Raw genomic sequence first — 27700 nt, 5'->3', positions numbered from 1 at the left:
TTTGTTGGGGAAACTTTTTTCCTCATCTAAACCAATAGTGAACACAGATGCACATTCATGTTGTTTAGAGACTGTTGTTCCTAGAGCTCTGAGTATTCCTGTTATCAGTGCTTGTGTATGGGGACAAATCAAGTCACAACCATACAAAGCATTTGCCAAACTGAGGAGGGGAAAACCATCCTGCTTCCCAGTGCCTGCATGATGGGAAGCCATATTGTCACATCTTTTCCTGAGTGTGTGTTGATTATTTTTCACATCATGTTATTCTCAATTAGGGCACAAGTAAGCAGCAACTTAAGGGGTGTAGTTATGCCAAGTACTCAACTTTGGGGGTCTTGGTGTGTACCTTAAATCAGCCAAAAAAAGTGTGGGTGTCCAATGTAGCCGCTAAAAAGCATGAGTTCTTATTAAAAAGTTGTAAAACTTTAAATATGCTTTTTATTTCCCATAACTAATACTCACTATACATGCTTTACATTTTGAAACTGTACAAATATTTATTCTCACAGTATCCCTATAGGCAGTGAATAGCATTAGCCCCATTTTGTACATAGGGAAATGGAGGTAAAGTGGTGATGTAACTTGCTTAAGGTCACAGGTGGCCAGTGGCAGAGCTACGATTGAAGTGAGGAGTCCTTGTGCTCAAACTGGTTGGCCATGATGCCGTCAACTTTTTAAATGTTAAGTGGGTTTTAATTCTTCAGTTGGCTTGGGAATTTGTCACTTAGGCCTTGTCTACACAGGGGATTGACTGGAATAAGCTGTTCTGAAATAGCTCCCCATGTGGACACACTCTTCTGGAGTAAGTCACTTGATGCTGGACTAATCACTGTGCTTATTCCACAATAAATATTCCAGTCAATTTCCGTGCATAGACAAGGCCTTAGCTTAGCAAGCAGTTAGCAGCTGACATTGACAACATATGGTCTTATTTCAGAGTAGCAGCCATGTTAGTTTGTATTCACAAAGAGAAAAGGAGGACTCGTGGCACCTTAGAGACTAACCAATTTATTTGAGCATGAGCTTTCGTGAGCTACAGCTCACAGTGAGCTGTAGCTCACGAAAGCTCATGCTCAAATAAATTGGTTAGTCTCTAAGGTGCCACGAGTCCTCCTTTTCTTTATATGGTCTTATGTTTGGCTGTTATCTAAATTCTTTTGGTTGAAAAGGTTGCTGTAAAAACTATAAGGCAGGGATAAGACTTGTTTTGTGTACCTTGGAGTTGTCTAAAGCTATATTTTAAACCTTTACCTTGACTTTTGATGATCCAATGTAGGTTTCCACAGATATGGAAGTAGGAACTGAAACCTCGCCACTGAGATCCAGAGTACTAACAGATTTACAATGATTTCTGCTTTTGTGGAGACAGGTACTGGATCTTCAGATACATAAGGTAAGGATTTAAAATACTGTATAAACTCTTATTTTAACTTTTTTGCAAATGTGACCTCCTTTTTCTACAGAACAAATCAAAAAAGCCACCAAGATGAGAGTTTTTTAATTTTTTTTAATCTTGGCTGTTCACCATGACTAAGGTTTTAGATTTGTCACTGCATTTTTATCAAAAATCAGAGTAGTCACAATAAATTTAGTAAAAGTCAAGGATTTTGTGCTGATTGATTAAAAAATTCTGTGACAAATGAAATTCAGCTGTACCTTGCTATAATCATAGGCCAGCATCCTTCTCCTCTGCTCCTGCCTCCTTGCCATGAGCACCCACAGCAGCACCCTCTGCCCTGGCACTAAACACTAATCCTGGCATGGTGAAAGGGGACGGCCTGAATGGGAGGGGAGGTTGTGCTGGAGAGAGAGTGAGCCTGACCACACTCGCCCCAGATGACAGCAGCTCTTGTCCCATGGGTCTGGGTCTGGGAGTTGAGTGTGAGCCCGACCTGTATTCACTCACTCCAGGCGTGAGCAGCAGTGAGTGTTGCTGCAACTCTGTATCAGGCCACAGTGCCACTCACTCAAATATCTGGCCATACCCCTGCTGTGCGGTGAGTGTGGGGCTGGCTTACTCTCTGACACTACCTCCCCTCTGGGCCAATGGGGTGTGACCTACCTAGAGCCTTCCCACATTGAAATCATTGAGAAACAAAGAAGTTACGGTATCCATGACATTCTCACCCCTCTGACAAATCTTTAAGCATGACCTATGAAATCAATAGGGTCTTAGTCCAGCTTCGACAGGTGTCCATATAACAAACTACAACCACATTTGACGCTAAATAGCCCGAACTGGCCCTCACTGGCAATTTCAGCAGCAAGGGCAAGGGTTTCAGTGGGCAATGATGATGAGCTCTCCTTTCACACTTAGAGATGGCCCCTTTGGGTCAGGAGTGAGGTGCAAGCAGCCAAGGAGGTATAAGGGAACTCACAGTATCTCGGCCTGGTCACTGGGTCAGTAGCATCTAGAGCTGTCTAACAGGAATTCTTCCTGAGCACTACGTTTTCTTTCACAGTAAAATGGCCCATTAGACTCCATGAAAAGGAAACTTTTTTTTTTTTTTTTTTACTATAACTTGCAAAATGGGTTATAGTCACACAGTGGTTAAATTGGCTGGGATCTATTTTAATTATTTATGGCACATTTGAGTACCCCAAAACCCATAGTAATTCTTATTCAGGAGAATAATACTGTGACTATTCCATTGGACAAATCCTGAGTTCATATTTTGATCACTCTTTCCAAATCCTGTGCTGATGAAAAATACCAACTAAAGACCTTCCCCTTTGGACCTTTTTTTGAGGAGGAGCTTGGATCTAATAGAACTAGGCTTTTCAGTGAAGGCTAAGGGAACTCCTTCCATTGACATTAAAGGAAGTAAGCACTCAACTCAATTAGGCACCTTTGAATATCCCAGGCTGAAGGAATCATTTATCATCCCAGTGAGTCTTGTTGCCATTCTGAGTCTGGTTGTACCTTAGGATGTGGTATTTATCCTTTTGGTCTTTCACTTCACCATCTCCCAAAAACTGCTCTTAGACAGATCCTCAAGTATAGGAACAACAATATGAATCAACTCCTACAAGTCTCATTGATTATAAGAATTGTATTTCACTTTTCCTCATGAAAGCATCTAAGGGGAGCCTAAGAACATGCAAAAGGTAGGCTTGGGAGAGGAAGAAATGAATTGCATGGCTCAGGATAATGAGGCGAAAGAGCCTTTGTCATTGGTTCAATCATTGTTAATGGAAGCAGTTACTCCCTGAAAGGTGTTCAGTGGCCTATTGATATCTGTTTGATCACGCACAGTGCAGGTGCAGTGTAATGACCACTTAAAAGTGAAAAGCAAGATGGAGCACCTGGGAACCCGATCCTGCATTCATAGAATATCAGGGTTGGAAGGGATCTCCGGAGGTCATCTAGTCCCAACCCCTGCTCAAAGCAGGACCAATCCCCAACTAAAACATTCCAGCCAGGGCTTTGTCAAGCCTGACCTTAAAAACCTCAAAGGAAGGAGATTCCACCACATCTCTAGGTAACCCATTCCAGTGCTTCACCACCCTCCTAGGAAAAACTTTTTTACTAATATCCAATCTAAACCTCCTGCACTGTAACTTGAGACCATTACTCCTCGTTCTGTCATCTGGTACCACTGAGAACAGTTGAGATCCATCCTCTTTGGAACCACCTTTCAGGTAGTTGAAAGCAGCTATCAAATTCCCCCTCATTCTTCTGCAGACTAAACAATCCCAGTTCTCTCAGCCTCTCCTCTAATCATTTTTGTTGCCCTCCGCGGGATGCTTTCCAATTTTCCCACGTCCTTCTTGTGGTGTGGGGCCCAAAACTGGACGCAGTACTCCAGATGAGGCCTCGCTAATCTAAAATAGAGGGGAATGATCACGTCCCTTGATCTGCTAGCAGTGCCCTTACTTATACAGCCCAAAAAGCTGTTAGCCTTCTTGGCAACAAGGGCACACTGTTGACTCATATCCAGCTTCTCATCCACTGTAACCCATAGGTCCTTTTCTGCAGGACTGCTGCCTAGCCATTCGGTGCATGGGATTCTTCCATCCTAAGTGCAGGACTCTGCACTTGTCCTTGTTGAACCTCCTCAGATTTCTTTTGGCCCAATCCTCTAATTTGTCTAGGTCCCTCTGTATCCTATCCCTACCCTCCGTATCTACCTCTCCTCCCACTGGCATTAGTGAGTGCTGCTACACAGCTGCCACACTAGTCTTGCCTGGCGTTCACAGAATCATAGTGAAGATAAAGGTATATGGCAGTCTAGGTGTTCTTCATCCAGGCTAGTGTGCTTGGGCCTCAGATGAGTAGGTGTTAAAAAGTCTTCAGCCCTGTCCAAGACAGTTGGCTCTGTTTTTAACACATTTCTAATATGCAATTTTATAGACATATAGAATCTCAGGCACTTTGAAAATTGAGACAAAAGCATCTGTCCCAAAATGTTAATCTGAGGTCAGGTCTACACAACAAAATCTTGATGGCATAGCTGTGCTGGTCAGGGATTTGATGAGGAGTGATTTGTTACCATCATAGCTGTGCTGGCAAAAGCCCCTAGTGTAGACACAGTTATACTGGCAAACTGAATTCTTGCTGATTTTAAATTATCCCAGCCCCCTTGAGGAAAATAAGCTATACTAGCAAAAGGGCAGTTCTGCTGTTATAAACTGCATCCTCACTAAGAGAGCTTTGCTGGTATAATCTACCAGTGTAGTTATACCATCAAAGTGCTGCTAGTGTAGACATAACCTAGGAGTAACCCACAAAATACCTGCTCTTGTTCTTTAAAAAAGATTTTGAAGCCTATTTAACTCATTGAGGTGTTCTCTTTCAGCACGCACAGTTTCTTTGAAATCAGCAGAGTTAGTTGAGAGCTGAACTTGACCCACTATCTTTAAGAGAATTTCCTTGCCTTGAACATGTTGTTAGAACCGCATTGAGTTGAAAGAGGACCCTTAGAAATCCCTGTCTAGTGCATATGTCTTGTGTCATGGATTTAAGAGTTAGTTCACACACCCAAATCCTAGGGTAACATTTGATGCTACAGTTAGAGATTAATGGACTGACTATAAGAGGTGTTCATTGCCTCATTTTCCATTGAAATTATTTGAAACTATGAGTGCTCTGAATCTTTGAAAAATCAGGTACCTTAATATTTATACTTGACAAATTTTGCAGATTTAAAGCCAAATTTTTCCCTGCTATAAGCAGGCACAGATTTTCTTTGAAATCAGTGGAGTTAGATGAGGGCTGAATTTAGCCCATTATCCTTACGTGAATCTTCTTGCCTTCAGCAATGTCTTAGATCCTTAATAAACTTGTAATGTTCAGTAGTTTTTTTTATTAAATATACACCACTTGCTTTCATACTTGAAATTACATGTTAAAGAGAGGTTTCTGTAATGGAAAATTCTTTTAATGGTAGAAAATGGATTGTGCCATTGACCAAAATAATTTTCATTTAAAAATACTGCAGATTCCAGAAAATTAATAAGTGTTCAAATAGCTGGTGATAGATATTGCAAAGCTTGAAGTCACTGCAGTGTGAAGAAAGCTAAAGCTGCTGTATTAGGTCTTGCCCTTCAGAGATCACTTTAAACATTCTTGTTCTGCTACCTTCAAACTGGTGTGAAGTGTCTAGATAAACACAAAGAGTGGAGGCTAAGTGAGAACAGAAATACAATATTCCCAAATATTTAAGGATACTAACGATATTTTGGGGCATAAATGGAATTAGATGTTTAACGATAGTGATGCTTGCTTGTGTGGAAAGAGCTGCACTGATTGCTATAAGTTAAGAGAAATCCCCCACCACGCTCCCCCCTTAGAGCACATACACAGATATCTAGAGTTTTTTCCCTTTCTGGGAATATTCAGAGAATATTCAATTTCTCTATCATTAGGAGAAAGTAAGAATATATTCCCTGCAATGCGCACACACCTCTTAATCCTTCCAGTTTTTTGTTTTTTTTTCTATTTCTGTATGGAATGTAAAATAAGACTATCTGGAGACTCATTTAATACGTAGGCCCAACCAGATAAGGTTAAGCTAAAATTTTTGCCTTGGCTCCGACAGCTGCATGTAGTGTGTGCATGCCCCAGTCACTTGGAGGGATGTGGAGATCGGAGGAGCCTTTGATATCTGCCTTGCAGTCCTTTAAACCTGCTATTGTATGACACATTAGGCAGCGTGGCCTGGTACACAATGCACCCAACTGGGTAGCCCAGAGACCTGGGTTCTGGTTGTAGCTTGCTGCTTACCTTCTGTGTAATGCTGAGCAAATGTGTTCACCTCTGTACCTCCCACCCATTTTTTTTCTGTTTTGATAGTAAAATCTTTGGACCAAAAATTATCTTAAGTCATTTGCCCAGTGTCAAGTACAGTCTGGATTGGGCCTCGGGGACTATTATACAAATAACAGGAAAAGACCATCTGACCTAGTATACCTTCCCTTTTGCATTATACGGGAGTATGATAACTTATGGGGCTAGAAGTGAGTTGCTGGTTTCCCCATTCTCTGTATCAGAAGGGTCTCTTTTCTTGTCCCGTTCCTTTTCTAGGTTTTTTTTCCAACTCAAGAATTTCAGTTGTGCTGTTAAATTTTTAATGAAAATATACCCAGCACATCAAATAATTGGTTATATTGTATGAAAAGAAGATTGAATTTAACTTTATCATATCATAGTACCTTCTTTAATTAAATTACTTTTGGTTCCATCCTGTGTGTTAACAAAGATGTACCATGCCAATGGTCAGGAGAACTTTTAGCAGTCACAATGTTTTCTTGGTGCAGAAAAACCGGTTTTTGTGGACTCCATCTTTGTTTCACTGAAGCTTAAATTTAATCCTCTTTAGTGCACTCTCTTCCCCGGATCATTATTCCAGTTATTTTTAACCTAATTAACAAGATCCTCTATGTTTTAGCACTTTTGAGTGTCTCATCTGCTTTATGTTGAAAGGTGAGTCAGTTTTTAACTCCATATATTGGGCTGACTGGGTTTAGATAACCCTTCAGGCTAAGGACACTGGCTAAGCAAGCTGGAAAAGCAGAAATGAATTACCTAATACAAAGGCTCTTACTAATCATGTTAAACATATGAGATAACGTACACTGGGGGAAGAACAGAAGCTGTGAAGTTGTTTTAAGCGATGACTAGACTTCATGGCAAACTGAGGATATTTTAGGAACTAAAAAGTCTTAGCCAAAATGCATATCTTGCTGGGCTCATCTTGATCTTAAACACCACTTGCTCATGAAGTAACATTTATGGACAATAAGATCATTTGAGTCTTTTGTTGCGACAAATGTCAGTTTTCATTTTTCTGCCATGTTTTATTTATTAGTGAAAAGTCTGTCCTAATTATCACCTTCTGATCATATACTGAAGGCAGGCTTCTTTTCTTTCAACTGCAGCAGAGCCTCGCCACTAAGTGCTCACTTTGTTCAACTCCGCTTCTTTCCGTAGCTTCCACTTATGGGCTGAAGGCTCAAAGAAGAAGGAAATGGGTGCGATGAGATAACAGGTTCCAGCAAAGAAAAAGGAGCAGGCATATGTCTGAGTGTAGTCATACAGCCAACCTGCAATGGATGAGGGTTCAGTTATTAAAGCTGCTGGACTTTCCCACATATTATTACACCCTGGAAGGTTTACTAACATTGAAAACTGAAATGAGCTATGACTCATAACTTCATTGAGAAAATACTGAACCATAATGCGTACAAAAAGAAAAGGAGGACTTGTGGCACCTTAGAGACTAACCAATTTATTTGAACATAAGCTTTTGTGAGCTACAGCTCACTTCATTGGATGCATTCCAGACATTCCAATGCTCAGTATTAGATTACATATTAGCATTATGCCTACTGCAGGTTTGTTTTATTTGTACAACCCTAAATCAATCTCTGAATCTATTGAATCAAAGTGGAATGTGGTGTGTATTAATTAAAGAGTTTTTAAAATAGAGAATACTTTAAATGGGACTAACTAGTTTTTTCCACAGGTGGTACAAAACATTATTTAACTTGGTAAAAGCCACTGCTGGTGAATACCGTGACATCCTTGTGTTGCCACTGCTCAAGCTATGTCTGCATGTGCTGCAGTCACACCTCTGATTGCAGTGTAGACAGACACTTGGATATACAAAGCATGTTGATAACATGAAGACTTGATGAGCCAGACCCATGGAAGCCAGTGGAGTTACTCCAGTTCAGGATATGGCCCAGTATATCAGAGGTTCTAAAACTAGTCTCCAATCTGGAAGAAATATGTAAGAGCCCCTACTTTTCCTTAGCCACATGGCTGTTTTAATTGGTGGTTCTGTCTGTGGGGGGAGAGCCTAGACAGTAATAGAAAAATAATTTCTCAAATTTAGACGTGAATAAAAATAGGAAAATATGAAGAGGGGAAAAATCATTTTTAAATGTAATTAAGGTTTTTAATGGCCATGTTAAGAGATGAAGGCTAATAGGCGCTTATGAGCCTGTAGTTGCATCTCACTAACTGCTGCTCTGAACTCAAGTTAACTAATTGGGATATTTCAATTCCCTGCATCATCACTTCACTACAGTGACATCTTGTCTCATTTTCTCAGGGATATTGTTTGGGCCCTTCCTGAACTTGTAGGTTTTAAATGATGTTATCTGTAATCTAATGGGATGAGATAAATACTTTATTTCATAGGATGTGGTGACTTCATATTGTACAGAAGCTTGCTGTACAAAAGTTGGGTGGAAAGAAAAGGAGTACTTGTGGGACCTTAAAGACTAACAGATTTGAGTCTCTCAGGTGCCACAAGTACTCCTTTTCTTTCTGCGGATACAGACTAACACGGCTGCTACTCTGAAACCTGTTAGATGGGTGGGTTACTTTAAACTCTGGAATCATGGGATTAAGATGTCCAGAATGAAATGACATGAGCTCCAGTTTTTAAACCCATTATGGGTAGAGCTTACTGAAAAATACCTACTTACGTAAAGGAAAGAACACACATTCATGTTTTCTCTGCAACTCAGCTGATTTCAAATTCATCAGTAGGTGGTGCCTGCCTACCACCTCTTACCAGCTGGCATTACAGTACATTCTGCAGCACATACATCTGAGAGGCTTTGATCACAGAGAGCTATCTTAATGGTTTCTCTTTTTGCTTACTGACTGGAGAAAGCAGATTGCAGGTGATTAGTCTGTGAATTGGAGAGAAACTAAAGGGGATGCAAAGTTTCCTGTGGAAATCTCGAAAAGCATCTTTGCTCTAAACGTAAGTAGCGCTGATAAATCCTTCCTCTGTAACTTAACGCTCTAACCCCTCACAGCATATGCCTTTGCTATACGTTTAAGTATAGCTATCATGCCTTTTATCACCAGTCATGGAGCTGGAGGTGCCTGTTGTGCTCTCTTGCTGCAAAGTGGCTTTTTGCTTTGAATTGTAACTTTTTTGTTAAAAGCATGGTAGTTGGTTTGTATTGTTCCTGCGAAGCTTAACATGGTTCTCTTCCTATGCTTGTTTGTGCCTCTAAGAATCAGCCTGTTTTGTTCTCCTGTGTTATCTTTAGTTTTGTTTCTAGAATGTCAGAAGTTTTCACCGCTTAAACAGGTGTCCCTTGTATGATGAGCAGGTAAGTGGTCCCTACTTGCTGGTGAGGCATCAGACTTTTTAGCTCTGGGTGTTCAACCACTGCTTTTGACTTTTGGATCTAGAAGTAAGAATTGGGAAATGAGTCTTTCAGGTAAGTAGCTCTTTTTCTAGTATTTGTTTTGATAGGTTTTTTGTTTTGTTGTGTAAAATATGCATCCTTCACCTCTTCTTGGTGTTGTGTATAGTGTACTAGGAGTAGTAGATGCTTTGAGTTTATGGAAATTTTTAAATTAACCTTCAGTACTGTAGATAAGTTAGGAATAATTCATTTAATCACAGGAAGAGAAACCCTAGACCCATCTTTAATAGCAGTAACAAGCCTCATTCATTTTCACCAGAATTCACTTCCAGTGTGAAGTGCAAGGAGCAAGTTTTTTAGCATAGGGTGGTTTGATTTCAAGGGAAAATCTTAGATCATAGGATTGTACCCTGAACATACAATCATGTGCTTGATCCTATAGAATCATAGAATATCAGGGCTGGAAGGAACCTCAGGTGGTCATCTAGTCCAACCTCCTGCTCAAAGCAGGACCAGTCCCTAAATGGCCCCCTCAAGGATTGAACTCACAACCCTGGGTTTAGCAGGCCAATGCTCAAACCACTGAGCTATCTTTCTCCCTCCCCCCAAAAATCTTCCCTTCCCTTTTATGGGACACACAATTGAGGGGGCGGGAAAAATTAGATTGCTTCGTTCCTCTGCCTGGTTTCCTCTCCCTCCTATTGCTGGCCCTTTCCCATCTCAGCTGTATTGGCAGGACGTGGACTGCCAGGAGCTGCCATATGAATAGCCTGCACCCTCCTCTCGCACTCCCCTGCCCCCCCAAAATAAACTATTAATGGTTAGTGTTTATAAAAAATTAGAAATAAAGGAGACATCACCAATTAGTGGATATGTTACAAGCAGCTGAAAGTGCAATCGCCATGTATGATGCGTAGACCAAAGAAAATACAAAGTGAAGTAATTCCCCACATAAGGTACTTGAGGCAGACTTGGAATGAAGCAGATTATTGGGTGGGGATACATACAAGGAACAAGATAGATGACCTAATGCCATTCACTCACTGGTATTTGACCTGGCAGTTTTATCCATACACTGTAAAACACTAGCCTGGGGATAACTGAAGATACTGATCCCACATCCAGATATGAAGGTAAGGTGAAAGGTTCAGTGAAGGACAGGCTTTGCCTTGGGCAGAGGTGCATGAAACATGCCAATTCCCCCTCAATTTAAGTGGATAAAGAAATATCTGACTTTAATAAAAATATTCAATATAGCACCCAAAATGTGCCCCACACTATATATAGAATAAGATGGTATTTTGGGGAGGGGAGGGGGAAGGCTTATATTTGAGCCTATGTAAGCTGTTTAGCAGAGAAGATTTTGAATCCTTAGTCAAGTCAGGAGATGACAGCTAGAACCATTTCGGTCCCCTCTGTTCTATGCAAAGCACTGCAAATATAGCACCTTCCCCTCATGCTGCTGGGACCACATCACCCCTTCAGCATCAAGTTAAACTGAAATAACAGTTTGAGTCTGGTAAAGTCAGTTTTTTACTCTTCTTTAGATGAATACAATTCTTCTTCTGAAGGGAGGGTCAGAGCTAAAGAAAATGCTCTATGTTTTACCACCATTAACTCATTCACTTGCAAGTTACAGCTTTTGTTAGGAATTAGTTTTACCTTTTGAAGAAAAGTGTCATCTTAACTACCTTTCACCTTGGCTCTCAAATGTTTCCTAGTAAGTACTTTGATGCTAGAGAAGAACTAAGTATTTTCTATCAAGAGAATAGAGGGAAAATATTGCTTATATGTTACCTGCTATAGGAGGTCCAGCGATGGCTGCTATCCCAGCAAAGAATGAGGCAAATCCTAAAGAACTGTGGAGTCTGGGGACACCTACAAGATCTACCTGTTTATGGAACCAGAAATAATTATTACACCTCTACCCCGATATAACACGGTCTCCGGGAGACACAAAAATCTCACCGTGTTATAGGTGAGACCGCACTGTATTGAACTTGCTTTGCCCCCCCTTGTTCTCTGACCACCTCTCTCTAATCACCCCAACCCCCCTGCTCTGACCCCTATCCACACCCCCTGCCTGCTCCACTCCACCGCTTCCTGTTGCTGGTGACTGCGGGAAGGTTGGGGGAAAGGACGCCCTCCGCGCTCACCTGGCTGGGGCTGGGCTGCTCAGCTTCCACTGCTGCTGGTGAGTGAGGTGGGATCCCTCCCCTGAGCAACACAGCTGGGGCAAGGGAAGTGGAGCAGGCTGCTCCTGTTACCCCGCTAATCCCCCAGGCCACTGTGGGACCCCCAAAAGTCCCCACAGCTCCTGCCTCCCAGATCCTGGGGGGGAAGCCCCTGACCACCCCTTTAATATTCTGCTCAGAGCAGTGTGTTGGAGTTTTACTGCGCTGTATGTGAACCCACGTTGTATCAGGTTGCGTTAGACGTGTACTTTATACAATGTACAGACACATTAGAATGAAAAGTGTTTCTCTGGGGAGTCTCCTCTTCACTCTGTTAAAGTTTGAAAAGAGTTTGTCCATACAGAATTAAACCCAAAATTGACATTAGGATGCTTGATGCATTTCTAGCCCTTGGCTGTACAAACATTTGAAATTAGTAATCTTTGTCTTTGAAGATATTTTAAACTCACTCTCTTGGGATGTGATGCACAAGCAAGATTTGTACAGGTACATAGCTACATGAAAATGCAGCAATATTCTACTGCAGTTTGCCTTAACTGGTCATAGGCATTCATAGAATCAGACTAAGGTCAGAAGGGACCATTATGATAGTGTAGTCTGACCTTCTGCACAATGCAGGCCCTTCATTTTACTAATCTTGATTTATGTTACAAATGAATGAAGTTTAGTGTTCTTATTGTCTTTACTGGACAGAGTGCAATACCTAAGATGGAACTATGGCATTGAGAGACAGGACTTGGGAAGCCAAGTGATTGAGTTAAGTCACTGGAAATACATTGAAGTGCCCAATACTGTGCCTCTGCTGTGTCTGGCCTGCAAATGACTGTGTAATCCTAAAAGCAGTAAACTAACAAGGTCCCCAGTGGTTTGATTTTTGAGAGTTCTGAGCACACAACCCTCAGGCTGAAATCTGTGGCAGCTGTGGGTGTTCATCACTCTTGAAAATCAGGCCACAGGATTTCAGGTGTTTGAGATATTCAGTTGGAAGTGCAAAGCATTACTGTATTACCTCTTGATGAGATCCTTTACTCACCAGTACAGGGAGCAGCAGAGCCAGGTATCCACCACAGAATATGGCAAAGCTTATGGTGTAGACCATAAGTAATGGAAAGGATGTGGCAAGAGGACCCAGCAGGTTAGTGATGCCACACAGAATAAGGTAAGTCTTATGGTAATGATACTTCTTGATCCAGTTCTGATCAGCAATCCAACCAGAAAGCAATTGGCTGACTGTCTCTGTAATCCCTAGAGAGAAACAGAAAATTCTTGTGAAGGCTCTAGCCAAATCTTTTAGAAATTGGTTTTGGGCTCTTGATTCTTCATAATCTACAAAAACATTTGCGTGAAGTGTTTGTCAAGAAAATTCTGCTGATGTTTTACATTTAGGATATGACATCACAAGAGAGGAGAATGGGATTCTTAGATTGTTCAGTGCTTGGTAAGCATCCAGTAGGCATCTGGAGTTCAGAGAGGATGCTCTAAAGGGTGAGAGAGTTACAGTAAACCTGACGTGTACAAAGACATCCAGCAAAATCAGAGATGACCAAACTTGGCATTCCTGATCAAACAAAACCAAACCCCACCTTAATCCATAATGAAGACGCATAAATTGAACACTTTTAAAAGTGCAGGGCCGCTTTTAATAAAATATACATTACCTTCTGGATATGTTATATGTACTAGTCTCAAATTCAGGAAAGTGATGATTACCACTGAATATTCATTACCTGTATTCCTGCTAGTGTCCTTAATCTATATCAGTTGCCTCTTTAGCCCAAGTAGCCCCTAAATAACATTCCAAGGATGTTGATTTCACTTTACAGAGCCCTTTCTTTGTACAAAGAAAGTTTACCTAATGATTGAGAGTGAAGCTACTTTCCTTAATGTTATCTTATTTGCATATTTTGAAGTTTAATATCTTCACTCACACCACAAACTAGAAAAGTTTGATTTTTGAGGTAGACAGCCTTCATGTACAACAGCTGTACTTAAAATAGGCAGGCCTGTAAAATTCTTTGTTTGCATTTATGTAACAGTTGGAGAGGTCACAATAGCAGCCAGGATTGGCTGACTGCTATACTGTTTTTTGCTCTCAGGGGGTTATTACATTTCTTTAATACAAATATATTCTTAAAATAAGGTTAGGAGACTCTTACCTACCAGCCACTGAAATGAGGTAAGAGGCATCCATGCCATTTATGCCCAAGGTTTTGGCTCTTGCTGCCAGGTGAAAGGTGGGAATGAAGTAGGCCAGTTGGCTGAATAAAAATGACCAGGCAAAAATACAGAAGAAGGGATCTTTCAGCAGTGAGAAATCAAGAAGAGGCTGCCTGCTGGGAACTGGCCATAAGTGGGAATTCCATTCCTTTTGCAGTGGAAGGTGGTTATAGCCACAGTCCCTGTCACTGCCTCCATCAGGAGAGCAGCAGTTGGAGGTTTCTCTCTCAGGCCCTTCCAGACCAGCAGAGTTCACAGGAACTAGTGATCCTAATGTTCCAGCTGCCTGGAGCCTGTTTGTGACAGTGGAATCTTGCATAGGAGAATCCAGTCTAGTATTAAACTGTGTTTCTGTGGTACTGATTTCATCTAGGTGGCTTGTAAGAGTTGCTGGATGTTTACTTTGTGTTAATGATCCACTGTCTACATTTCTACCAGAAAAGTCCTGGAGATTCTTGATGATGATAGGTCGCAGTAACATACTAGAAGGCACAAGGTTTAACATGATCCCTCCAAAGATCAGTAGGGTACCTGAGAGAAGAGGGGGAAGGAAGATAAGTGGTTTTTCCCCCCACTATAATGCTCTGATCAATACACTCAAACATTTGTGTTTAGAATTGGCTCTGTTTTTATACTGAACACACGGAATTATCTGTTGCAAGAAAAACAGTATTTGTCTTGCATCAGTCCTTCTGTGAGACTTCTTCCCGAGGTGAAGTCACCTTCCTGCTTGTGAATAAGCAATGTCATGTCAAACAGAAAGCAGACTCTAGCTGGGAAGCAGATAAGAAACATAGCTACTCTCCATCCCATTGCCTGCCTAATAAATTAAAACAAGGGGAAGGAAAGAACTAAATATGTTTCAAGGTCTGTGTTTTTTCTCCTCTACTATTCTTAAAAAAATTAGTCTGTCTCATTTGGCAGACTCCACGATGAGCAGCGAAAGTACAACATGGCAAGAAAGTTTAGCAAATAAGAGAGGAATTTATAGTCACTGTTTAACACCAATATAACTTCAGTGACTGATTACATTTTGGAAGAAGGATCTCTTAAAGATTTAAGACAACCAGAGTTGCCATTCCTGATATGTCAAAGTAGCTTAGCCTCTCTAGCAGAAGGTGCTAAAAACCAACCCCACAATCTTTAAAACAACAATCCCTTCTAGGTCACCTTGAGTGATAGGTACCTGGTGCTGATGGTGAAATGTGGAAAAAGTAAAAACCAATTTACCTTGCCAACCATAAAAATCTATCAGAAGTTGAGTGAAAGGTGCTAGTACAAATGTCAGTCCCATTCCTGAGCGTGCAATTGCATTGGATAGAGCCAGTCGCTTTTTAAAGTACCTGGCAGTCATCACAGCAGCTGCTTGATACAAGCAAGCAAAGCCCAGCCCTGAAATAGAAGAAAGAAGGTCAGTGCCCAAGCAGTGACTCTTGTGGAGTGGAATTTTCATCTCATGCAAGTGAGGAGCAGAACTTCTAATTCAAGACCTACCCTCAATGAGTCACCTCAACTAACAGCTGTATTGTAAAGACAAGAGAGTCCTTGCTATATGTGGCAGGAGAGTGGATGTGACGCACACAAGGAAATGCCCAAGCTGTGCCTGTTTAGAAACAATGAAGAGTAGCAGGGATTGGTGACTGGCAATAGTGCTTTCTGGGAACCCAGGTAAAATGCAGTGGCGTGGCTCTCCAAGGTACATGGGGCAAAATCCTGGCCTTAGTGATCAGGATTTCACCCGTGGTGTTTAAAAAACCAAGCTTTGCTACATGTAGTCGGTTTAAAAAAAAACAACCTGAAATTCACACAGTGGCTGTAGTAAGTCAGAAGTGTCATTAGGCATTCCTGAATGTAAAGCCTGCAGGGAAGAAATTGTCTTCTTTTTGCAGCCTTTGGGTGATACACTAATAGCCATAGGATAATCAAGCAGCCACGTGGATTAACAGTTGTCTGGATCTGCTGATGCACTTTTGTAAATGCTTTCATTACTCAGGAAAGTGGCAAAAAGGCAGCCAGAGCGAAACTTGTGAGCTGTAGGAAGTTACTCACCCAATAGCAGTCCCATAGACACACACAGGAAGGAGATACTAGTGGCCTGTGTGCTGATCAGACAACCACTGCTAACTAGACCTGCCCCAATGATGGAGGTCAGCTGGTCCCCCAGCTTCCCACAGGCTATAGTGACCAGTGGACCTGGAAGATAAGTCAGTAGTGAGGTAAGCAGTTGGAGGATCTAGAGGAAAAACACAATAGCTCAAGGTACAACAACATCTAGGATAGTAGTCTTGATATTCTCTGATCCTGCTCTGAGAATTCCATCAGAGCTGCAAGGAGCACTCATGCTATGATCTATGAAGTAGGATAGTGGAGAGAAAGGTAATCAAGTCTCCTGTTTGGAGATGGTCAGGAAGGATTTCCTCAACCTTCCCCCTTTAGACAGCAGTGCTCAGTTAAATTGGTGGATTATTTCGTGGTGGGAGAGAGACTACTTTATTTTGAAAAACTGGGTATTAGAGGTAGGATACTGCACTAAATGGATCAGATTAGCATAGCCAATCCTGTACAGAGAAGCACAGTGACTTGTCAAACGCTGTGTTTATGCAAACCCTCTTCTTCAAAGATTTCCCTGGGCTACCACCACCAGATCAGCTCCCCTAGAGTGCTGGTGTAGACAAGAGCACTTCCCCCTAGTCAGCCAAGAGTCACTGTCCTTCAGACGGAAGTCTTCAAAGAACCGGTATGATAGTACTACTGATAGCTTCTTTTAGTGCTACTGAACCCTGCTTTGGAGTGATTGCCCTCTAGCCCTGGAAGGTTGTTCAGCATCCAGGCCCAGTTAATTTTTGGACTCTCTAGGAGTGCTAACAAATGTGCCAATTGCACTAGTTTGTCACGTAGACACTAGGAGTTTGGCAGGTCATTTAATGTCAGCTATTTAATGCGATCAAATGGACGTAAACTTCAAACCGTGTAGACCGGCCTCTGCTACTTTCTGAACTTGCGTATCCCTGCTGACCTGCTGAGAAGCGAAGAGAGGACATGATGGAGCCGATCCAACTGATTTGTTCTGAAGAGCCTCCCACCTCTTCTTGAAAGACCACAAAGAAAATTCCAAAGGTTTTCAGCATTCCCATCACAAGCACATTTACCTAAACCCAAAGCAGATACAAGTGAAAGGCTGCACATAGTTGGAAATAGATTCCTGGCCACAATATCCTCTCCCTGTTCCTCAGGACTGTGACAAATCTTCATGTATTGGGAGAAAAGCTGATGACAAGTTAGAGTCAGGAAAAAAATTCCCTTTCCTCCCCTATAAATTACATTACACACACACTCCTTTTCCCTCCTCCCATTATTGCAAGTAGGTGCAATATTGGGATGGGACAGCGTTGCTGCTTTCTAAGCCATCTAGTAGCATTGCTTAGTGGCAGAAATTGGGACATTTGTCTGGTAGGATTGTGAGAGAGACTTTCAGTGACTAGGTCTCAGTGGTGCCCACATTCTAACTGGAGCAAAGCCTACACGATATGGACATTTTTCCAACAAGAGACCAGAATGGCATTGCACTTGAGATGTGTTTAAAAATTCAGATTCCTTTGAACACTATTTGGCATATTTCTATAACTAGTTCTTATAAAAACTAGAGACTGAAAAAATCTTGAAATAGTTAAACACTTATTGTCAGTAATTTAATAAGTACTTGGGTGGCTTTTTAATTCTTGGAAATCTCAGTAGTCATTGACAGATCAGAGCTGATTGGCTTTTTGGCATGAGCATTGGAAAGATTTCCCAGTCAGAAACTGCCATGCTGCGTAATTTTCTTTTTCCAGTAGCTGACTGGAAAATAAGCAGGTAGTAGAATATACTGAACACACTTGAGTCAGGATGCCTAGCTTCTATTCATAGCATTGCTGTTTTGAGCTGTGATGTTCTGAAATATGGGTAATATAAGGCTCCCTACCTTGGAGGCTTAGCTAAACAAGCTTGTCAAGTGCTTTGACATCCATGGTCAAAATGTGCTTATAGAAATAACTATGTACTACTTGATGTTAACGTCCAAATTGCAGGTAAATGCGTTGTTGTTTTGCAGCCGCTTAGCAATTGATTCTTGTATACAGACTGTGAGCCAGATTCCAGGGTTGGCAATTTCCTGGGAAAAACTAGTTTGGGACAGAGCACTGGTAAATACCAGTTTAAACTGGGAAAAATAAAGTTGTTAGAATACTAATGAAAATTACTAAAAAATATAGATTGCAAAAAAACTTATCAAATTGCTAGATATAAATGTGAAAATAAATGAGTCAAGACATCTATAACTACCTTGAGAAAATACCTAACCAAAATGTATACGGACATTCTGAAGTTTAGTATTATGTATACTGCAGTTTTAATTTGTATTTGTAGAACAACCTAAATTAATCTCAGAATCTTCTGCCTTATGGAACCACACTTTGAATATGTAACTAAGGGTAAGCAACATTAATGAAACAGTTTTTTAAAATAGAAAATACTTTGAACTGGGGCTAACTAGTTGGTAAAAACCGTGATTTTACCGGGTTAAAAAACAGCTCTGGTAAATGCCATCCCTGCCAGATTCTCAGCTGCTGTAAATTGATGTAACTGCATTTACACTAGCTGAGGATCCGTGGCCTTTTTCCCCACAGAGCCTCATGAAGGAGACCGGAGTTGGGTTCCTCTATAGTTATCAAGCTACCAGAAGTAATAGGAAAGCTGTATGATCTTTACAGTGACAATGTGTACCTCTGGAGACTTGTGGGGTGGAGGGAGGGGAAGAGGAAACTGTCACAAGCAAAGAGTACCAAGTCCAACTGCTTTTTAATGAAGGACAGAGATCAATCCTTTCTCAGAACTAGTTACCCATTTCACTGTGAGCATAATCTCTACGTGTAAAGTTAGAGACCAGTGTGCTAGACTCATTAAAGTAGGACTCTAGCCCTCCTTCGCAATGTTAGTCTCTGCCATGAGCATGTTAGAATCAACACTGTGTGCATCATATGCTGGTTTTGTTGTCTAAGAAGCATTCTGTGTGAGAACACAACCTGTGAAAGCATCTCTTTCCTCCCAGGACTTAACTCCCGAGGGTCCCACAAGGTTCTCTCTACTTACCAGAAAGAAGTGAAGCACTATCATCCATCCCCATCCTCCATCAGGAGTTATGGGTTGCTGTTCCTCCTCCTCCTTCATTGCTGTTGGCCGATTCTCTGCCCCCTTCCTTTCTCCTGAAAATGAGAATTTCAGGAAATAGTCACACTTCACCTTACTGATCAGGCTCTTTTAGGGAAACAAGACTCAGGATTCACTTTGCAGGACTGACCTACTTTAAAAACAAAAGCTGATACTTGCTTCCATCTATCCTTCCTCCTGTTCACCAGCCTCTGCTGCTGCTGCCATGGGAGACAATATTTTGCCTTTAGTCAGAGATCACAAGTTGCTTTTTAAAGCTGGTTAGGCGCGGTTATACCTTTGGGAAAGAGGCACTTAAGTTTGCACAGTCACACTGTGGCAGAGCTGGAGATGGAACTCAGGTCTTCTAACTCCCACACTTTTACTCCTTTCTAGACTATAGCTGTCCCCAAGTAAAGAAGACTCCTGCATGTTCAGGTAAGTTTCCTTTGGCGTACGTATACATCATTGAATCTGTGCCAGAACTAGGGAGCCTGCTTCACCATCTGCCTGTGCCCCTCTGAACTTCTTCCCAACCCCATTGCCTCTGTGCTGTTTTATTCCTCCACCATTTATCTGTGAGGTTTCTGTCCATTACTGAGTTTGCTCTAGGAGTTTTGCCTCATAGTACAGCTGAGACATGCAAGGGGGTTAGCGGGATTGTAACCCAAAACTTTTCTCTTACCGTCTGGATGATGCATAGCATAAGATGCTGCAAAAATAAGATTTAAGAAAAATCTGTCTTCATTTGTTGGGGCTAGCTACAGCCTCCTGAGTTAGTTCAAGTCTGTTCCTTAATTCCTCTCTGTACTAGGGAACACAGGGCTCATTCTTCTAAAAGAAGCCACGAAGCAAAGGAGGCAGAGCTAGGGAAAAAAAAGCCCCCTTAAGTGCAGGGCCTTTTGGACTTTATCCCTCCCCTCAGGAAGTAATTAGCATATCCAAGGCATTTCAGCCCCACCCCTTACCCAAGACTGAGGGTGGGGAAATAAAGCTCGAAGCTCTTTGCTAAAAGTATCCTGCTTGGAGGAAATTTGAGTCCTTAGAGTGCTGCCCAAAAACTGCAAGGGAAGGTTTGAGGGTGGGCATGAGGTTTTGCTTGTTAGTCACCATGCTGCCCAGTAGGTGGCATCAGTGTACAAAACCAGCTTCCAGTACAGGAGCCACATCTGAATTTGTGTGTGTCTATCACAGCAGGTAGAGATGGGGAACCAGAGACAGAAGGATTCCCTCCCTGCTGTATATCAGGTAGCATAAGGAAGATCATATTCCTTATTTCTTAATTCACTGTTATTGAATGTTTGTATAGTCCTGACACAAGGACTGCCTAGAGACCCTTGTGAGGCATGGTGCTTGGCACCTGCCCCAGTGCTTCCAGGCTAAAGGAATGTCTTCACTGCCAAAAATGGTGTGTTTTTACTGCAGGGAAACTAACATGCATTAGCTAGCCTGCTGTAAAACCCTAGTGGAGGCAACGCACTGTAGTATTCAGATAAGGTCAACCACTGATAGACCTTATCGGAATACTAACTCTCTATATAAATAAATATAAAATGTTGATGTTACTTGGTTATCTTGTAATGTATTGTCTCCTCTAGGATTTTACAGTAGACTAGCTAACATGTAATATCATACTGTTAAACAAAGGAAAACATCTTTTTTGCAGTGGAGATCTATACACAGACAGATTTGTGCTGCAAACAGGGGAGGAGAGCTCAGTGAGTGAGATTATTAATTAGCAGTGGCCACAGGTGAGACCTGCTGCCCTCATCTGCAATCCTAGGCTCTCCTGCAGCAGCTCAGGTCACTTCAGAAAGAGTGGCATAAGTTTCAGTGCAGCAGCATGGAGGTTCTTCTGGCTGTAGAGGCTCCCATTGGAAGTGGCTTAGGAAATCTGCTACATGAGAACAGAAACACAATGGGAGCAAGCTTACCAGCCCCCACAATCCTAGACTATAGTATTCCTGTGTTACCCAATCTCCTCTATACTCAGCCTGCTTTATTCCTCTACCTTACGCAGTTATCCACTCTGCTGTGTAAAGATTCGGTGCCCCACCCTATTTTAATTGGAACACCAAAAGCTTGTGATCCCCAGCACAGATCCTGTCAGATCTCAGATTTGGCAAAGCAGCCGCAACTGTTTCACTATCATTAATGTGTTTTAAACCCCCTCCAAAATACCACAGCCCTCACTCAGCAAAGAGCAAGCTGTACAAAGGGCCAAGAGCCTATAAACATGAAAATGAATTTAAAGAAAAATCTGACAACTTACCTTACTAGCAGATAGTTGACAGCTTTTCTCAGTATGTGGTGTTTGATGGAAGGGCTGGGGGAGAGAATACATCTGCTGTCTGTGTCCACTCCTCAGCGAATGTAACTTTTCCCCTTAAGTAACTATGTATTCATTCCAAATAAGAATGAAACTAAGAGGATCTTAATGCATCCTGGACAGTTTAAGAATATACTGTACTTTCTTTAATGCATTGTTTGGTAGCTATGATTGATCACTTGAAAAATTAAACTACTGGACATTTCACTTCCTTACAAAAGACTTGATGAGGTATTGGTCAAAGCTATAATGGAGAGAGACCATAATCAACAGAGCTGTAAGAGTACTACTTAGTCCCCATTGGCACTACAGGAGGCCTGAGGGTACCGAATGTAAAAGGAACAGTCAAACAGGAAGTCTGAAAAGTAGGGATCCTTTTGGCCATGTCCCTGTCAGGGATTGTATTGCTCGGAGACTTAGGACTAACAGTTGCACCATTTTCCAGCTAATAGCATGCTAAGAATCACTAGGTCTAGTATTATTGATTGATGTCAACATTATCCACTCTGAGGCCACCACTACCTAACTAAAGCCACCTTTCTTATACTGATTTAAAATCATGCAGCAGAGATATGTGTACCTCCATGGGTTCAGTAATTGGGACACAGTCAGGTCAAATTTGGCCTCAAATCTGGGTTTTGTAAGTAAACTTTTACCATACCTAAAACAAATGTTTCCACTTGAACACCAAGGGAGGGGCTTTTTAAACAATGTTTCCCCTGCAGCCTTTGCTGTTTTAACAGTATCATTAGGGGCTAAAGTGTGAGACTCCTGATGTGAAATTGACAGCTTGACAAATCCATTTCCAGTGTCAAAACAGTAACCCAAGAAGCAAAACCCCGTTAAGTAGTGAAGTTTAAACTTAAAACTTCAGTTTTAAACGAAGACATTTGTAACAGACAAGGAAACTGTTTATAAATGTATGTATTTTTAGTCAATGGGATTAAAGGTGTCTACAAAGAATCTTAATGGGGCTTGGCTCTTTCTTTGATGTGTACATGTAACCTGCATGAGTAAACTTTTCTGCTTGTTTATCTTAGAAAAAAATCAGCGCTTGCCTGATGTTTGAGAGACATTGGGAAGTCCAAGGGATCTTTATTGTAAGATGACCACCTTAGTTGGAGGGGGAGGATGATGAATCTAAAAAAGTCTCTCTCTCTCTCTCTCTCTATAGTTAGTCACTGAGCTTCAGACAAACCAGCATTCAACTGAAGCTTACAGAGTCAGCTGTGTGTTTTATAATGTATAATTTATTGAATTCAACAAGTAAGGCCACAGATTAGGGTATCTGATCATTACACAAGCAAGGTGAGTTAAACCACATTCCATGCTTGACAGTAAATTCTGGGCTGTGCTGGAAGTTAAAGACCCTGACTGAAGTACAGTACCAGTTTAAATAAGGAGGGAAGCTACCACATATTTAAGATTGGCCCAAATTTAGTTCTGCAAGCACTTTCTGTATTAGATCAGCAGAGGAAATAGATCAGTCCAACAACGAGTTGATCCAAGGGTGGAAAAGAATCAAGCTGATGGATGAAAGGTCAAGATGCCATTTTGTGCACTGCCACAGTGATGCTGTCATGCTTCTGGATCATGATGTTCCTGAAACAAACAGAAACCATTGTTCAAGACAGTTATAGCTACTACAGTCCTGAAGAGTTCTCACACTGCAGCTTATCTGCAGGTCACTAGTAGAAGTTTAGTATCTGCTGCATGCTGTCAGAGAGGAAGCACTGACTAGATCAGCATTTCTCAAATGCTGCCACCAGGGGCTTTTCTTCAGCCACAGCCTTTCCCACAGGGCTGCTGGCAGGGGTTGGGTCCTGCCCCCCTCTGGAGCCAGAGGAAGGTGGGGAACTCATGTTCCCCACCTTCCCAGGGGCAGCAGACTCCATCCCCCTCGATACCCTGGCCTCTGCTGCCTTCCTGGACCCCCACTGCCTCCCTATCCACAGCTTCATTTACCTTCCCCCCCCCCCCCCCACCCTTTGCCAGGGCTGAGTAAATCCATTGTGAAAAGCAATATTTGCATGTTTAATATCACTTTTCACTGCCTCCTAGCTAACAAGGCTGCTGTTGTGAAAAGTGATTATAAACATACAAATATTACTTTTCACAGATGCAGACTTACTAGCTAGCAAGTCTGAAAAGAAAATGCAGCCAAAAAAGCAAAAACAAAAACCCCCCCAAGAACATGCAAAGCACATTTGTTTGTTTCTTTTCTGTTTAGGTCCAGTAAAGAACACAGACAACTGTACATGGTTTTTCACAGACTGAATAATAAAAATACATAAATTACTATGATTTGGACATGTATACGTGCATATTTATTTGTTTTTCTTAAAGTTAATTAGGAATTTTAGGAAAAGGTGTCATAGCGGCCACCAATAAGAGTTTGTGGCCACACTGAGGCCACCAAAAAAATTGTTGCCAAGACCCCTGGACTAGATCCTGTGCACAGAGGACTAGGACTCCATTTTCCATCTCTGCCTACTCTGAAAAAGTTTGGGCTCAAATCTTCTCACCTAACTCCAACACCTCCACATACTCCAAAAGCTTGAAGTAGGGGAGATTCCTAGGAATCGGGTCTCCCTTTTGTGAAAAGTTTTCAGGAGGATTAAAACAGGATCGTAAGGTCTATTTAGGTAGCCATTACAAACATGATGCAGGAATGACTAATAGGTAGCATTGTATCCTTATCTGGCAGCAGCCTCTCTGCTTTTTAAAGCATGCAGTAGGTATAGAAATAAGGTTACATTCACCATTGCCTTAGGGCCCCAATTTTAATAAGTAATCCACATTCAAGCTCCAGAGAAAGGCAAGAATGGCCTTCCTAGAGTTGCTGCCATATGTGCCACTGGGGGTGAAGCTTTCTAGCCTTATATCTGTCATTGTAACCAGGGACACATGAGCAGAACCACCTTGAAGTGAAAGAGGCTGTTCTAAAGATCTAATATTCCCAGAAGATCCTAATGATAGGATACAGGGCAAACCAAAAAGAAAAGGGAATGATAGACATACAACTCCAGATGCTCACCCATTATCTGACTCCAGACACACAACAGGAACATCAGTAGGATCTGAAGTGAGTTTGGCTGCCTGCTGGGCTAGAACTGAGATCACACCTGCATGTTCATCTGAAAGGGTTCCACGACCTATACAATACACAAGTCTTTATGTAAGCTGAAAAGCCCTCATTACTTTGCAGTAATTACATAACCAGCCAGCCCAAGAATTTAGTTGAACTGTGTGCCCTAATTTAACCCATTTGTCAGGTTATCCCAATAACTGCTAAAGCATTCAAAGGAGTTTTCCCTGCCAGCGTACACCACCATGTTATCTGTACCCTTCCCAGATAAATATGGTCATCACAACTGTGATTTTGGTGGATTTACATAGTCATATTTGCAGCATACCCTAACATTCAGTTTCCAATGCTGCCTTATTTCAGGCAAGCCCATTCTTTTAATTTTAACTCAAATAAGAGGCTAATCATTTTACCTATAAGCCCATCAACATACCTATGTCAACAGCAATCTTTACAATTACAATTCATTCTTGGGGTCCTCATTCCAAATGTTGAGCCACCTTTTAATTAAATGGCCAGTGATCAGATGATATTTGTTACCAAATCAGCAACAGCTGTGTCTTATACTTAGATTGTTGTGTGTGCTAGGACAAACTGGAACTTGGTCCATAGCACCAAGGAGCCCTAGCTACAGCAATACAAATAATTTCATTATTGAAACAAAGGCTAGTTGTTCCCCCTATATAGATTAGTTGTTTTTTTTTAAAATGAGTTAGTTGGCAATCACTGGTAAAGAGAGGCAGGCAGGCAGACCACATACACTTTGATATTTCAAGTATTGGGACAGGAGAAAGCAAGAATAAAACACAGGATTTTAAAGGAGTAAGAAATGGAGAGTTTTTAAACAGAAATTGCAGGGATATGCCCGACGCTGGCAGACAGCAGATTTATTTTTCTAGGGTGTATTTTAAAGCATGTACAATATTTCAACATTAAAACGTTCCTGGTACAACACAAAAGTGGAAAGGGGCCCATTTTCTGAAGCAAATCAGCTGCTTTGTTACTTACAGCCAAGGTTCAGGCCCTGTGAATCTGTGCACAGGACTCCAACGATTGAGGGATTCTTCATTCTAATAAAGACAAAACCTGAGATCAGCAATTTTTAAGTATTAGAGGGGAAAGAAACGAAGTCAAGACCGCAGTGTGAGCCTCACATAAATCTGAAACAGTTTAAGAAGTGCCATCTTTTCAGCCCAATAACAGGACAACAGCTCCCTTTGAAACGGTGTCAAAACAGTTCAGGGTGGAGGGAAAGCAGGAACTTTCATAACTGCAAAATGCATTTCATTATTTAGAAATGCTGGTTAATTTGATGACAGCTCAGTTAGGCAATGGGGTAAGCCTCACTGAGAATCCCCTGTTCAGAATGGGGGTTTGCTTCCATTGGAGCAAGAGAGCAGAAAAGCTCAAGGATTTTTGTCAACAGGAAACCCTGCTCCATGGAAGCAGGAGAGAGAAAAAAAGAGAGATAAGGAAGAAGAGAGGGTTCTCAATTACCGGGGAGAAAAGAGCAACACTTGCCAGTCCCTTGAAAAATTCCTACCCTCTGTGCCCCATAAAATCATCACCCCCACTTCCTACCAACCAGAAATCATTCTCACCCCACCACTCCCTCTTCATACCTACCCAGGTATGCCCATTGCAGATCCTTCCTATGCCAGTGCCCACTTACCCAACACATGCCCCCAATCCAAGTAACCCCAATGCTCTGCCCTCCCCACCCCAGCATCCACCCCACCCCTGGTGTCCCCAAACCACCCCCTGCCAACCCCCCTCCCAGTACCAATCAGGTGTCCCCAGCCCTCCTCCGACAGTCCTCCTTCCCCTCGCCAGTGCCCCCGGCATCCCCAGGGCTCCCCCTACCAATGCCCCCCACCCCAGCGTTCCTCCTCCCCCCGCCAATACACCCCCCGCCCCCAGTGCTCCCCACGTTCCCCTCCCTCCAGCCAGCGCCCCCCGCCCCAGCGCTCCTCCCCCAGTGAGCCCCCCGCCCCCAGTGCTCCCCACGTTCCCCCTCCCTCCAGCCAGCGCCCCCCCCGCCCCAGCGCTCCTCCCCCCAGTGCTCCCCACGTTCCCCTCCCTCCAGCCAGCGCCCCCCCGCCCCAGCGCTCCTCCTCCCCCCGCCAATACACCCCCCGCCCCCAGTGCTCCCCACGTTCCCCTCCCTCCAGCCAGCGCCCCCCGCCCCAGCGCTCCTCCCCCAGTGAGCCCCCCGCCCCCAGTGCTCCCCACGTTCCCCCTCCCTCCAGCCAGCGCCCCCCCCGCCCCAGCGCTCCTCCCCCCAGTGCTCCCCACGTTCCCCTCCCTCCAGCCAGCGCCCCCCCGCCCCAGCGCTCCTCCTCCCCCCGCCAATACACCCCCCGCCCCCAGTGCTCCCCACGTTCCCCTCCCTCCAGCCAGCGCCCCCCGCCCCAGCGCTCCTCCCCCAGTGAGCCCCCCGCCCCCAGTGCTCCCCACGTTCCCCCTCCCTCCAGCCAGCGCCCCCCCGCCCCAGCGCTCCTCCCCCAGTGAGCCCCCCGCCCCCAGTGCTCCCCACGTTCCCCTCCCTCCAGCCAGCGCCCCCCCCCGCCCCAGCGCTCCTCCCCCCAGTGCTCCCCACGTTCCCCTCCCTCCAGCCAGCGCCCCCCGCCCCAGCGCCCCCGGTCCCTGGCACGTACGTGTCCTCCAGGTGCTGCTCCAGCGTCCCCTCCATGCTGCTCGGCTGCGCCGTCCCGGGGGGGGGGGGGTCCTCGGTCTCTCCCTTTTCCGCCCGCCCTTCCTGCGCGGCCCCACCCACGCGACCGACGCGAGTCGCGCTCCCGGACGGCGGCTCAGGAGGGTCACACTTTCCAAGGCGCGCGGCGGCTCTGCAGGCGCGCGACCGGGGCTCGGGAGGCGGGAGCGCGGCCGGCCGGCTCTCAGCGCCCCCTGGCGGGGCGCCCCGGGCTGCTCGAGCCCGCCTCGGGGCAGGGCTTCCTGCTGCGGCAGGCCAGCGGGGTGTGGCGCCCTGACCCCCGACTTTTCCACCCTCCTGCGCTCCTTTCACCGAATCCGAGACGATCAGGGGTGGAGGGGGCCTCAGGAGGTCAC

General features: G+C 43.4%; 3 protein-coding genes across 14 annotated transcripts in view; 1 reads left to right on the top strand and 2 right to left on the bottom strand.

Moving 5' to 3' along the window:
• The window catches only part of RBM15 (RNA binding motif protein 15), a 39289-nt gene extending 13162 nt beyond the window's left edge, over nucleotides 1-26127 (top strand). Inside the window, exons 3-6 of one of the 5 annotated variants that reach the window (XM_073320157.2) lie at nucleotides 1277-1393; nucleotides 7968-19652; nucleotides 20409-20462; nucleotides 22718-26127. The gene's annotated coding sequence lies outside the window, so the exon portion shown is untranslated. Of the gene's footprint in view, nucleotides 1-1276; nucleotides 1394-7967 lie in introns of all 5 variants that reach the window. The other 4 variants (XM_073320156.2, XM_073320155.2, XM_073320152.2 and 1 more) reach the window with 4 other exon arrangements.
• On the bottom strand, nucleotides 5275-22669 carry SLC16A4 (solute carrier family 16 member 4). 8 transcript variants are annotated; one of them, XR_013634880.1, is made up of 11 exons: nucleotides 21487-22669; nucleotides 19366-19435; nucleotides 19158-19270; nucleotides 17047-17179; nucleotides 16080-16223; nucleotides 15261-15422; nucleotides 13974-14561; nucleotides 12847-13058; nucleotides 11416-11509; nucleotides 6655-7545; nucleotides 5322-5602 (listed from the first exon to the last, which is right to left on the bottom strand). XR_013634880.1 is itself a non-coding variant. In XM_078849809.1 (10 exons), the coding sequence occupies exons 1-10, from the start codon at nucleotides 21556-21558 to the stop codon at nucleotides 7394-7396; spliced, it is 1740 nt and encodes a 579-aa protein (XP_078705935.1). In that variant the 5' UTR covers nucleotides 21559-22669; the 3' UTR covers nucleotides 5302-7393. The 8 variants fall into 8 exon arrangements, 6 of the variants coding, with proteins under 6 accessions (XP_078705938.1, XP_078705935.1, XP_078705936.1 ...); XR_013634881.1 differs by having other exon boundaries at nucleotides 5334-5602; nucleotides 7335-7545; XM_078849809.1 differs by having other exon boundaries at nucleotides 5302-7545.
• Nucleotides 22774-27428, bottom strand: LAMTOR5 (late endosomal/lysosomal adaptor, MAPK and MTOR activator 5). The gene is made up of 4 exons (XM_073320164.2): nucleotides 27289-27428; nucleotides 25640-25701; nucleotides 24581-24698; nucleotides 22774-23145 (listed from the first exon to the last, which is right to left on the bottom strand). Exons 1-4 carry the CDS (start codon nucleotides 27321-27323, stop codon nucleotides 23085-23087), a joined length of 276 nt encoding a protein of 91 aa, XP_073176265.1. The 5' UTR covers nucleotides 27324-27428; the 3' UTR covers nucleotides 22774-23084.
• Between the last annotated feature and the right edge of the window lie 272 nt (nucleotides 27429-27700).

This window comes from Lepidochelys kempii, chromosome 21, assembly GCF_965140285.1.
Source record: "Lepidochelys kempii isolate rLepKem1 chromosome 21, rLepKem1.hap1, whole genome shotgun sequence".
Taxonomy (NCBI): domain Eukaryota; kingdom Metazoa; phylum Chordata; order Testudines; family Cheloniidae; genus Lepidochelys; species Lepidochelys kempii.
Note: the sequence above shows the minus strand (reverse complement) of the source record. Positions and strands in the feature narration are given on the sequence as shown.